The 14,070-nt window shown below is 39.5% G+C and overlaps 1 protein-coding gene across 1 annotated transcript in view; it reads right to left on the bottom strand.

Moving 5' to 3' along the window:
• Nucleotides 1-6,198: 6,198 nt before the first annotated feature.
• Nucleotides 6,199-14,070, bottom strand: part of Rnd3 (Rho family GTPase 3) — a 17,285-nt gene continuing 9,413 nt past the window's right edge. The window contains exons 4-6 of the mRNA XM_029559709.1: nucleotides 11,137-11,246; nucleotides 8,161-8,295; nucleotides 6,199-6,715 (exon numbers count right to left, since the gene is read on the bottom strand). Of these exons, the coding sequence (XP_029415569.1) occupies nucleotides 6,464-6,715; nucleotides 8,161-8,295; nucleotides 11,137-11,246 (497 nt within the window). The 3' untranslated portion in view covers nucleotides 6,199-6,463. The remainder of the gene's footprint in view (nucleotides 6,716-8,160; nucleotides 8,296-11,136; nucleotides 11,247-14,070) is intronic.

The following is a 14,070-nucleotide window of genomic DNA, read 5'->3' as shown; positions in this document are numbered from 1 at the left end:
AATATTTAAAACTGGGTAGTTTATAAAGAACAGTAATTGATTTTTTTCACACTTACTGAGATCATGGTGCTGCTGGCACCTGGTGAGGGCCTCTTTACTGCATCTCAGACGGAAGAAGCCAGAAAAACAATGAGGGCCAAATTCTGTGTTCTTCCGTGTTCGAAAAGCACAAATGAACCCATTCTTGCAAGTCATTTTTTATAGCATTAATCGAACCTGAGTGATTCTACTAAACCCTTCCCAAAAGACCCCAACAGCACTACACTGTGTCCATTATAAATTTGAGGGACACATTCAAAATACAACAGATGGTCAGTGCTGATGTGTGCTGTGCATTTGGGGCTAAAGTGGTGGGCATGAGAGGGAGTAAGTTCATGGTGGTGCCCACACGAACACAAGCTTTCCTTCCTATGATTTTTGCCTTCTCCTTGGAGTATTTCCAGGTCCAATAAACTTCTTTAGAAATATGGAATACATCCTAATATCCAGAGCTCTACGATAATTCAGAGGGAATCAAACCTAAAAAGCATCCTTCCTTCCATTAATTCAAATCATTCACTAACTCACTAGCTCATTCATTGAACCTACTGCCTACTGTAGGGTGTCATGGTGTATATCAGTGACTAAATCATAGTCCCTTTCTAAGGGCTGTGCAACGTCAAACTGCCTTAGAGTTTATGCTGCCTCAGAAAACTCTGCATGCTCACAAATGTAACATTTTGTCTCAAACTGACCAAGAAAGTCCATCCCTTTTTCCTTTTGGTTTTTCATCTAGATAACGTGAAAATTGAATAAAAGTCACATTGGCTGATTGCTTTTAGGCTTCTTTTGACAGAATATGTTTCAACAAAGATGAACAAATGGTTAGAAGTGATCTCTTGAGTTGAACTGTAAGTAGATGAAGAGCAGGACTAGGCATGCTGTGTGCTAAACAGGCAAGAGTAACGAAAAAAATTTACAATATTCCAGAAACATACAACAGCATCTTAAGAGAACAACTTTACCACACAATCTTGTGGCATCTTTTTGACACTCAGTTAAATTCCCTCCTGCCTATGAGTTGAATGGGAGCCACTATGTTGTTTGAGCTTTGAACTGAATCAAGTTTTCTACTTCCTTCTCTCTTCACTAAGACTGTGTCGGGCCCTGTGCAGGGAAGTAACTCACTCTCAGTTACTCTTCAATATTTCAAATGGTAATTTATTGAGGATGTGCCCTTCTGAACCTAAGAAGTGAACAAGGCAGCTTCATCCTCTAACTGGGTTCCACAAATAAGGAACAAGTAATCAGGAGAATGTGGTTTAATGCATCTGATTTCCCCATCATCATTCATCTTGCCCACAAAGTAGACACTGCAGAAGATTCCCAGCAGCTAATGTCAGTCCTTTTCTTTTCTACTGTTTGTTTATTTTAAATGCTGGCATCTACAGCACCTAATTTGTGTTGAAGGATTCTAAAATGATTTCTGTTGGACCCCTTGGTTTTTGCAAAGTTCAAGAAGTCCTGGGCTATGGAAGCCATGAGAAAATATTAGAAGTGAAGGAAGAGAGGCCACAGGCCAGGAGCATGACAAGCATTAAGAGCTAGTGTGAAACAGAGGAAGGGTTCGGGAAGAGAAAGAGGTCAGGGTAGATGTGGTCATACCTTTTGGGCTCAGAGAGCAATTGTATGGCTGTGATGGTCCTCTCCTTTCATGTGCCCTAACACTACACAATACCCATGAAGTATCTATGGCACTGTGGTAGAACACTGGAATGGCAGAGCCAGCTGTTTGCCTAAGTTCTAATCCTGGATCTTTCAAATGACCCTAGAGACAATGTCTGAGTCACTATTTATAAAACAAACCAGATGGTACTTAGCTGGCTGCATGTATTTGTGGTGGCACGCCATTTCAAACTGTGTCTGGCATGCCTTTAGCATCCTTTCATTGCTGTTATGATGACAATGGGTTCTCCATGTATTGATCTAGTATTTATTCTTATTGTGGAAATCCTGTTTATTCATTCGAATATATGTTTTAAACTAGAAGTGAATTGTCAGTACTTCATCACTGTTGGAAGTGAAGCAATACAGAACCCTTGAAAACAAAATTGAAAGTAAAATCCCAAAGAGAAATTGGCTTTGAAAGCCCTAAAAAGTCTAACTAGGGGGTCCATTAGATTTTGTTCCTGTGTTCCCAAAATGGGGCATAAAGAACCTTAAAACCCCCAATTAGCAAATACTTGTGTAAAAACTTTTTTACACTGCTACAAAAATGTGTATTTCCACATTCAATGTGTTTAAAATTATCTTGTATTCTATCATGGCCTGAGAAATCATTTGAGTTTTACATTAGAATTCTATGTATTTATGCCGAGCTTTATCTTTTCTGTTTGTTTTGAGACAAGGACTCCCTGCAGTCCCAGCTGACCTGGAACTCACTATGTAGAATAGGATGGCCTCCATCTCATAGAGATCTGTTTGCCTCTACCTCCCCAGTGCTGGGATTAAAGGTGTGCAACACCATGGCCGGCATTTTCAAGCTTTATCTTAATTTCTCATTTTCAACCTACTTAGCAATTGAAGACTTCATAGGAGGAAATACTACTGTATAGCAAAGTCAGCATATTTTATAACAGATGACCCTGTGGGATTGTTTGTGCTTAATTGTGGAGTATTTTCTCTTATTGGATTTCTAACCAGTCACTAAAATTTATGTCCATTGTACAAATAATAAGATGGTGACTGGTAACAGGTCATTCTCATTCCCTTCTGTGGTCATTATCTGGACTTTAGCCATTAGGATGCACTAAAAATTCCTTTTGAACATTGAATTATAGCCTTGTGAATGAGATCTACTAGACCAGATGGCTATTGCACTGGTGCTCTGGACTACACATGAGAGTATTTACTACCAACCCAGCATCCATGATTCAGTTCATGTTGATGGGGATCAGTGCCAGTCCTTATGGGCTGTGATTTATCTGTCCAGCTAGCTACCTTGACTACATTGCATCATACACTCTCCCTGATTGTCACAGATTGTGTTTTAGTCAGGGTTAGGCACCAAATTTGGGAAAGTGCTGATCACTTTCTAAGTTCTCGATAAAACCTGGTAGATGGGAAGAATTACCAAGATAAAAATTGCATGCTTTAGAACAGAATGTGAACATCAAAATAACCCACCAAAATGGAGTAGGCAGCATGTAAACTCAAGAGCCTTAGAGAAGGAGGCCATTTAAAGCTTTCTAATAACCCTTAATCCCCTGGGCTATTTTTCAGTTTATACTTAAGACACCTCCCTATAAGACCAGAGTGTTCTAAGCAATCATTCCTTGAAAAATTGATAGAGGTGAGAGATAGTTAAAATCTTACTCAAACTTTGAAAATCACATTTTAGTTTTAAAACGATCTTATTCATGATCATTGATCAATTAAAAGGAAAGTTCACAGAATGCTCAGCAAGTATGTGTGCTAGGGCAGAACGTCAGAGTAAAGGCAGGCATATATGGCCAAGGCTAAAGGCTAACTTTTGCTTTTCTTCAACAAATTAAAGCTGCTGAGAGTCGGACTGTACACTCTGGGGAGTACTGCCAAGGTCAGTAGGACCTGAACTATCTTCTCTCTTTTTTTGTGGTAATAACTTTCTTGAAAGTCTGACTTAGACATACTCTTAAAGTTACTCAACACTGGGGTTTGGAAAGTACTTTTATTTCCTTTACTACTTAGTGACAGGAATGAGTTCCAAACATAGTCAGCAAATGTTTGAGCTTTAAAATCTTTTATAAGTTTACCTCCTAATGCCAGTATTCTTTAATTTGTTCTATCATGATGGAGCCTCTGCTTTTCCCTTTGCATTACTCTTCTGAGAATGATTTCTGAAGAAGTAACTGTAGCCTCAAAGATTTCTAAAACCTTTTTTAAAGAATGCACACTGATGCCATTTTTATAGATCTATCTTAGCTGTGTAGAGTCCTCGTTTTGAAGTCTGATTGAGTATTCACACATATTTATATAAAACGTAGGAATTTCAGCTGAAGACTGAAGAGCCAACAGGGCTGATGGGGACCTAGGCCTCTCTCTACTAAACCCTACTTGCTTTATACCATTTAGGTCATAGAAGAAGTATATATTACATTGTTCTGTTTTGTTTAATTATGCTACTACCATAAATAAGACTCTTTTGTTTTGCCTCCCCACTGTTCATTGCAATAGTTGAGTCCTGAGCCATGCACACAACTGGTCACTGTGATCAAGAACATGCCTTGCCAGGGTGATAGCTAGGTCCCTGGGTAGATCTTTACTCTAGCCCCAGAAGCAAACTAGGGTCACATCAGAATTCAACCTGATAGCCAAGTCTGCATTATCCTTTTTTACTATGAAAAATTCCAAGTAATTCTCACTTGATGGCTTGTTTTGCATGTGACTAAATCATTCAAGTAATGCTCCATTTTCTTGATTTTTAAATCAAGAAAAAGAAAAATCAAGATTTTTAAATTATCATACAAACATCTTTTAATACAGATTCCTCTTTCTCCAAGAAACTATTGCCAAAAATCAAATTTTGATAAATCAAGAAAAAGAAAAATCAAAATTTTTAAATTATCATACAAACATCTTTTAATACAGATTTCTCTTTCTCCAAGAAACTATTGCCAAGAATCAAATTTTGAAGTTTACTAATTCAAGAAAGCTTAGTCCAGACTCTATAATAATTTGTATTAAAGAACAAAGCTAAATTGTTAAGTCAAGAAAAAAATAACATCACAGGTAGATAGACATGGTTACTTTTTTATTTGAAGGAAAAAAAAAGTATGTTTTAATAAATACTGTGGAAACATTGATCAAACAAACATACAAAGTGACTTCAACATTAAAAAATGCAACGAAAGTTCTGCTTTATAACAGTTATAACTTATTTTCTTTTTACAATATTTAAATACAGAAAGCACTTGTCAGCTATTTTGTAATACTGCCCAAAGCATAATGCTGCATCAGTCAAAGCATATCATGTTGGTGAAAGGTCTGCATTTCATGGGGGAATGACTGGAATGGTATTTTCTTGCAGAAATGAAACAAAGTGCTTGTAAGATAGAGAAATGAGTGCTGTAATTACCTTAATCTCCTCTCCTGCCACAGTTTAATGGAATGACAGCTTCAACACTTCAAAAATGAAGCATCATCACTGCAAAGAAAGCTTGTTTGCAACAAGCGCCAACAGTGAACAGGTCAGATCTGATTTCTCTGAAAGAATCCCTAAAAAGGAACTGCTCAAAAAGAAAAGCCTGTAAACTATTTTAAATGCTCTGATTACACTTCAGTAACAACAATGATCCAGTTTTGAACCTGGCCCTGGCTAAATCTGGTTGAGTGAGGTCTAGCAGTCACTTGAGAAATGCCCTAGGCTTGTCAGGACTGACAGGATACAGTTTTCTACTAAGGATTTTCTAAAGCTTGGGTGAATGGGTCTTTCTCAAGCCGATGTTCATTTGAAGAAAGTGGAATAGGCCAACAGCTCTAGAACTGCTGCCAATTTGGGGCATCACCTCAAAATAACAGTGCTTTTGCTTTGTGTATTTACTAACTTCCTTCGAGGCAACTTTACTCAACTGTGATTTCTGCTGCTATTCCTTCATACGTTACCTTCTTGGTGACAACAGTACCTATATTTTTCCTCTTTGAATCGTTCTATGACATCAAACCAAGACACTTTTATTTGACTTTGCATTTTTATCAACGATGGCAAACTGAAAAACAAAACCACACACCCTCTTCTAAACAGCCCACAAAAATATTACATTGAGCAATTTACCACTTGTTAATGACGATCACAAAGATGAACAAAACCATCAGACGGAGTAAAAAACAACACTTTCTATTTGATCTACACAATTTTTGTAGTGCTGGTCTACGTTTCTTGTAAGGCTACAAAAGCCTTGTTTTTGAACCATCTCGCTCAGCAGCGACCTTCAGGAAGGCAAGATTTCAAAGCCTCATGAAGCTTTCCTCTGGAATCCCACGGGTCCCGATACAATTTCCATTTTAATGATGAGCTAGGAGGAAATTAGATCACATCCTCTAGAAAACTAAATGCTAAGGTCACAGTGCCAGTTCCCCAATGAGGACTGTATATTAATATATACTTTTTGAAAAGGAGATTAAAACATTGAAAAATTAAATCAAAGCAGAGATCCCTACCCCTTTGTTGTTTTTTTTTTTTTTTCTCCCTTTTTTTTTTTTTTTTTTCTTTTTGGCATATTTTTCAAGTCACATTTCAAAACTCTTCAATGTATTCACTTGTCACCACTTGGTCTACACGTCAAACCTAAGGACAGGATTCCACAACTGGGTGTCCTTTCAAGGGCATCCTAAGCCTGCAGTCTATCTGACTTTGGCTGTGCACTTCATTTAGACTTCCACCTTTTCGTTTCCCTCTTGTTTTTTTACACTAGATTCCCTTGTCCTCATTAAAGACAGCAAAGTTTCACATCACTGTGCAGCTCTTCGCTTTGTCCTTCCGTAAGTCCGTAGCAACTGCTGAGAGTTCTGGTCTGCTAGGCATGTGTGAAATCCGCTTTGTGGCCCTCTGTGATTTGTTCCGCTTAACGTTTTTATTTGTCTTATTTACACATGCCAGGGTGGCGACGTGAAAAATGTCTCTGACGCTGTTTTCTGACTGTAAAGCTGAGCATTCAATGTAAGTAGCTGCTCCAATCTGCTTGGCCATATTTGCCCCCTGGGAACCAAAAGGAAGAATTTTAATCCACAGTGGGACTTTAGAGAACAGTTATAGTGTCTTCAAATGCCACATAACAATCTTGCATTGGAAAACATCTCAACTTTTTCTTTGTAAAGCCTTGTTACAAAAAATCTTCCCCACTGAATATACCAAATGGATTTCCCAAGTGTTGTAGAAACAATGGATTTTTTTTTAATTAGCTACTTTGTCACTTTCCAAATAGTCAACACCCAATCACAGTCCTAACGCACTCAGTTATCATTGCTCAATAGAAACTGCTCTAGCTCCCCACAGCTACTAAAGGCTGATCTATCTATAAATGAAGACCCTGATCAACAATTTTTTTTTTTTTTTTTTTTGGTCTTTTTGAGACAGGGTCTCCCTGTAGCTTCAGCTGTCCTGGAACTATGTGGAACAGGCTGGCCTCAAACTCACAGAGATCTGCCTGCCTCTGCCTCCCAAGTGCTGGGATTAAAGGCCTGTACAACCATGCCTGGCTAAACTCTTAATAGAAGGAAACTCAAGAACAGGAGAGGCTCTGAGGTGACAGTTAATCCTTCCTATTAAGGCGAAGTAACTTGCTATATAAGTCTCATTCAGGGCCTCTGTAAAACCTAAAATCTTGCTACTGTAATTAACTGTAATAAGTCAGCTGGAGATATAAACACTTGAGATCTTCCACATAGATCTGGTAAGGGTGCTTTGATGCCTAGAGTCTGTTCCAGCCCCTCACAAGGTACTCACTTTTTCTTTTCTATAAATAACCATCAATACCAGTCAACAGGTTGCATAAAACACTGGGTCAAAGAATGAAATTTAACAGCAATTTTAAGCAAAATCAATTTTTATGATTATGTCAACAGTTTGTTAATTACAAATGTAAGGTAATTATCATATTTTTCTTTAACTTTTGTAGTGCTGGGGATGGAAGCCAGCTCATGGGGACATAGCTCTACTACTGAGCTCTGCTCCCAGCCCTATGATCGGTACGTTAAATGATGCATGCTAAACAGTTCTAGGCATTTCAACATGAACTCTCTTTAGACTCTGGTTGAGAGTTTTAAGAAAGTGGACTTCTGAAATGGCTTCCTTTCTTGATGGGAAACCCCTGCAACAGTGATGGCCCTCTGAAGAGAGTGTTATGGAGTGTTCTATTTACCAGTCAGATTTAAAATAAGCTCTCTTAAAGAGGACTACTGATTTTGACCACCATTCTTTCTTTAACACACTTAGTCTTAAACCTACTGGGATTGTAGAAATATACAAGTGTAGTATATGATAAACCACTTGTATACCCTAATGTCCTATGGTTTTACTATTGAACAACAGGACAATTCATATTTCAGCCTCTTAAATACACCCTGTTTTTATTTATTACAAGTAATATTCCATTTCTTTTACTTTTGTTGAAAGTTATGCTTCCACACTGAAAACATGCATGCCCGATCATATGACACAGGTGTCTGCCTGTGATTTGAGAGCTCTACTAATGTACTAACATCTGTCCGCAGATCAGACTTGCAGCCAACCAACAGCATTTTGGTGTTGGGACAAAACTCCTGGATTTCACCTTTCCACTGGGAGAAAAAGAAAGAAGAAACTTAAGTAAGCACTGGTAGCCATACAATGAAATCAATGGCAGACACTGGAAATGGGACTTCAAAAGTGAAGAAGCGAACTCGCACTTATTTCCTAAGTAGATGCCAAGCTTACTACTTTCCGAAGCAGATCCACCAGAGAACACCCATGCATATTGTTATGTACTCTATGGGACTCATCTATTCCCTCCCACAATGAACTCATTGTATATCAACAGAAGGTAGCTTCAACAATGTTTTAATTATGGGGTTAGCTCAAAGACAAAAAAATAGTCATACATCTGAACGGATGACTACATCCTCAGATATGCTGAGGTAGAAGGCTGGGTAAAAGGAAAGACTACACAAGCTCAGGTATGCATTCAGACTCTCAAGAAAGGCTGAGGCATGCTGCTGTGCATTGGAGGCTCTGTCTAGTATTAGTAAAGCAGAATGTACTACGTTCAAGGAGCTTCCATTCAAGTGTCTGAATCTACACGGACCATGACTTAAGCAGAAAGCTACCCCTTTGGCTCCCCAGAGGTATCTGGCCTTGTAGCTCATAGGCCCTTGAATTAGTTTTTAAGTTGCATAATTCTTATTTTTATCTAGTGTACAATTTAATGCCCTAACCAGAATCATGAGAACCTCCAGAAGTCCCTGCCAGGGATTCTAGCTCATCTCCTTTTAAAGCAAGCAGATGACTTTTTTTGTGGTTTTGCTTCCTCTAACTTGAGTTGAGTTCTCCATCATTTGGATGAAGACAAGTGTGCTAGGAAGAGCACTGTTCCCAGAGATGAATGGTTAGAGGGACAGAGACTCTTCCACCCACATCCACAAATGTCTTGAGTGCTCTGTGAAGTACTGTAATGATGTCATAGACATGCCTTTCACAGAGGAGGAATTCACAGAGCAGGATGAGTGATAAGATCATTACATTTAATACTAGATAAGAGGCACACCCTGCAGGGGTAATGTAAGAGACCACCAGGGTAGACCTCTAGCTCTCAAGGTATACCGAGGCAATGAAATCTACTGCAAAGCACACCAGCACTTGGAGGGTAGCAACACACACCAGAGGCTGAGCTGTCCATCTCAGGCCTTCTTTTTTTTTCTCCTAACAGCATTGGAGTTACAACCAAAGAATCAAAAAACAATAGGAAATCTTTCCCATCACAAGTCACCTTAACCTCTTTGAGATTCAAGAATTGCAACTCAGTTAATCAAGATGAAACACAGATAAGGGCTTATCATGAACCTGAAGTCTCACACAAATGTGGAACATACTCATTAATACTTACAGGTCCAAAGTCATTATTTGTTTAGTCTTAGAAAACAAAAGCAAAATAAAACAGGAGAAAAGCTTTCATCATAAATTATGCATAACCTGATACTACATCAAGTAAAAACTACAGTAAACAAGCACCTCTTTTATCTCCAGGCAGAGTGAGGCATGTTATGTTGTTCTCAAGCCCTGTGATGATTCTGGCCTCCCTCTGCATGCCTAACAAATGTTTACAGGCTTTGGCAAAGAAAAGGTATATTCCCACCAGATTTTGACAAAAGTCAGCCTTGTGTTTCATATACACTACGAAAGGATCTTTTGATCTACTAAAAGAGTCATATTTTACTGAACTGTATTTGCAATGTTTAATAAAGACTGATGGAGGATTATACCTCAAAGCTTAATTTTATAGTGACCAAGTCAAGCAATAAGACACCATAAAGAAATAAAAATTAATAAAAACACAAAATTCAAGCACCACTAAAAGTAAAAACCCAAGGGACACAACCAAACCGAAACAAACCCAGACATTAGCACACCTATTTCTCCTGTACTGTTTTTTCTCTTCTCATTCTGATCAGCCCACAGTGACAGCCATGACTGACATTCTGTGTTCTCAGCCACATCTTCAGTGCACAGAGAAGAGGGGAAACTGCAGCTAGGGTCTCACTCTCAAATACCACAGGATCCCCACAAGACTGAGCAAAGGGCTAGTGACTAAGAGATGCTGCTCCATCTGCCAAGGTTCTCCTTCCATAACTAGGCTGCCTCAGGACATGCATCACCCCTCCCCTCACCGGCCCTCCTGAGACCCATCTGCAACAAATTCCTATAACTACCCTGGGGGTCTTCGGTTGCGGGGGGAAGAGCATCACCATCTGTACACATGTGTTGGCCTTTGTAGGCTCCTCCTTTTGACCTCCTTTGCTTCCTTCTCTCCACGGCTTCACTTAGTCCCCTTTCCATCTACAGAATCTGACTTAGCTTTGCTTCAAGAAACCAGATCTACGTGGTAATGGACATGCTTACCATTACTGATGTGATATATACTTGATTATAATGCTTATAATGCATGTCTAGAAATATACTCCTATGATACCTATCCCTTTTATAGTAGTTTATTTATGTTTCTATAAGGAACTGAAATAGTTTCCTTCTTAAAATAACTCGTATTATATTAAGGTCACTATCTGAATTCAGATCAATTATAAACAACTGATGCAATCTGTCCAAAAAAATGAAAGAAGAAAAGCAAGAAGCTTCAAGGAAGACAGTGCTCACATGGAGCTGTTTTTAGCCACATCATTTCCTCCCCAAAACAAACATGGAAGCTCACGAAAGGTATTTTGTTCCAGAGCTTCATGAAATAAAATTTCAAGATTACCTGTCAAAACTAGTGACATGTGTGTTGGAAGATTGTTTAGGTGTGGAAGTATTCTTTCCAGTGTTTCAATTAGAAGATACAAGGCAAGCTCTTGAAACCTCCCTCACCATCCACCTATCTCTAGCTCTACATTATCAAGCATTGAATGATGCCATCAAGCTTCAGGGCTTACCTTTTTTAGGACACTGTCCAGAGTCTCTGGTCTACTGATGTCAAAACAAATCAGCACAGCATCAGAATCTGGGTAAGAGAGGGGGCGGACGTTGTCATAGTAAGGAGAACCTAGGAAAAAAAGACACACAGATTTCAGATAAATATCTCTGTTGTTTGTTAAGCATTAACTCTACCCTTTTGAGATACATTCCTCCACTGTTACAGTGCAAACCCCTGCCCCATTCTCATTTGTAAAGAAATAAAACACATACAAAAGCCAGGTTGGTGGCTCATTCACTTCTAGATCACACAACTCTTATATATGGGAACTTGGTTCCTGGGGACAATCAAGAGTTTAAGGTGCACTCTGCAGGGTTTGACAGCTAGAGTCAGAAGGAACCTGAGCGAAGTGGGGCGCATGTAGGGCCAAGTGACCTTGGGTGCAAACCTACTATCACCACTAAATGGGGAGGAAGCTCATGGCCAGAGGCCTGAATGCCTCTGATTCTTCATTCATAAAGTGAAAATGGTGATGACCTATCTCTGTGGACTAAGTAAACCCAGGTAGCACCTGGAATTTAGTATGAGATCAATAAACATTAACTAGAGGTATTGTGGCTGTGATGTTGCTGCTGTTGAAGATTGAGTGGTAGTGCAGTGGAAAGGGAACTACTACATGACAAAGATCAAAAATCAAGATTAGTCCGATAGTTGAATGGGGATGATTAGGGTTTGGGAGGAAGAAGGCAAATGTAATGACGCAGGGGGAGCCCTGGCAAAGCATACCAGTGTCAGCCTACTTCCAGTTATAAGTGTGGATAAGCCATTGACCTTTGAGCTTGCTTATTTACACTTACTCCAAACCCTGTGTAGGTTTTCTTCCTGTTACAACCAAGAACGTCATAAATGCCATGTTGGATCATGTTACCTTTTTATACAGTTCCACCTCTAAACATGACAGTGAGACATATCCCAAAGACCCTGGCATGAGTTAAATTCAAGGAAGCCTAAAAGTTCAAGTCTCCAACCAATTAATCAAAGCACAGAACACCCTGGTCCTGAAGGACATTTTTTTTTTTTCCTTTAAGGATTCCAAAGGACAAGAACTCACACAAGGCCAGCAATTATGAAGTAGTGTGACTATAAAATTGAACAGGACTTGCCAGTTGTGACTTTTAAGAAACTGCTTTCAGCGTAGTGACATTTCACAGACAACATGAAAATCATTTACTAGGCGAACACACAGAGCTTTTTTTTTTTCAGTCTTAATTTAGTTTTGACATAATTTTGCATTTCTGGAAACAGAGTGCAACATGTATCCCCTAAGTCAAAACTTCAACAGTCAAAGTCAGCAGAAGAGAAAGAAGTTTTCAAAATTATCTTTTTTATCAAACTCTGCTAGAAGGGCATGACAGGGGGACTGCAAGGTTGGGGCCTGCCTGGGCTACAGAAGGAATTCAAGGACATTCTGAAAAACTGAGACCCTTTCTCAAAATAAAAAGTAAATTGAGGGCTGGGGGAGTACTTGCCTAACGTGTGCAAGGCCCTATGCACACTTTTATGATAACTGCAGTGCCATGCCATAAAAACCAAAACGTCTTTCACATTTCCTTCAAAATTAAACTCTCCGGGAGCCTGTTCTTGTGACCCATAAATCACTGTAGGAAGATCTTCTTACCAGGTGTACTCTGGGCCCATGGCACTCACTATGCAACCCTAGTCAACACTCTGGCTTTCTCACCAGCTGCTTTCGTGATGGAGAACAAGGAAGAAGTGAGTGTCTAAGAATCAGGAAGAAAAGTGTGACCAGCAAAGATATTCTAGGAAGTTCTCAGGCACCAGCTTCCTACTCACCTCTGGGCCTGACAACTGAAGGTACTTTCCCACAGCTTATAAGACTTAGTTTAATGTAAGTCACATCATTTTAAATCTTAAGGTATATGAAAATGAGGCTGTGTCTGAAAATAGCAAGCAGTGACTGCCTTTTCAGTCACTTGAAAAAAGCAAAGGTGAGGCGAAAAATTCACTAATGGTTCGGCCATGTAAACATTTTTGAGAGGCATCAGAAACGGCCTGGCTTAACCCTGCATGTGACTATATTGGTATTTTTGGCCTTAGTTCTGCCGTTCAGGCCACTCCATTGGACCCTTCCTTGTTTATACATCCAAAGTCTAACTTTGACACAGCTCCTGCTGTAAGTGATGGGACATCTCTTTCCAAACAGTCATCAAGAAAATTCCAGAAAGGCTGGAGAGTGAAAGAGGCTCTCCTGTGTCCTTCAAAGCTAGCTTGAAGGACCTAGACTTACACTGTCACAGAGGCCAGCAGTACCACGTGAAACAAAACCGGTGTCAGCAATCTCCTTTCACAATTGTCTGGATATTTTCCATCTCTAGAACTGAACTTGAGGACTGCAATCTGCAGGTGTCACAGTCCTTCAAAGCAGGATGTTCCCTATACTTGGCACACTGGCCTGCTCTACACGATAGTGGCGACCATCTTTTCCAAAGGTGGCTGAAGAAGGTCAAAGGAGCACAAGTAATTTAATTAAAATTGGGAGTTCCAGGAAAATCTAGAGGCAGGGGAACAACATTCCAGTTGCCACGTGGCTGCAGAGACTACCTCCCCCTTCACAGGCTACTTCCCCTCCTCTGCCCGTTTTAAGGCCACAAAGGGATCTGGCTTTGTGTTCAGCCCTCGGTCAGTCTGGAGAAGGCTTGCTAAAACAAAGAGACAGGGCTTTTGTGCTTGGTGGCTATATGCAAATCAGTGAGAAATTTAGTCTCTGGATTGATTTTAAAATGAAAGCAGTTTTTGTTGAGTTAAACTAAATTCTAGTGGAGGTTTGTTTCTGTTTTTGTTTGTATTGTGTTTTAACAGTTTGAATGAAAATACATATGTGGTGTAAAGCTTCATGAGAAATCAGCCACTGAGGGAGGGAGGTAAAGAGGTA

Source organism: Nannospalax galili, unplaced genomic scaffold (genome assembly GCF_000622305.1).
Source record: "Nannospalax galili isolate Female #2095 unplaced genomic scaffold, S.galili_v1.0 scaffold87, whole genome shotgun sequence".
NCBI lineage: Eukaryota > Metazoa > Chordata > Mammalia > Rodentia > Spalacidae > Nannospalax > Nannospalax galili.
The sequence above is the reverse complement of the archived record's forward strand: the minus strand, read 5'-3'. Positions and strand labels throughout refer to the sequence as shown.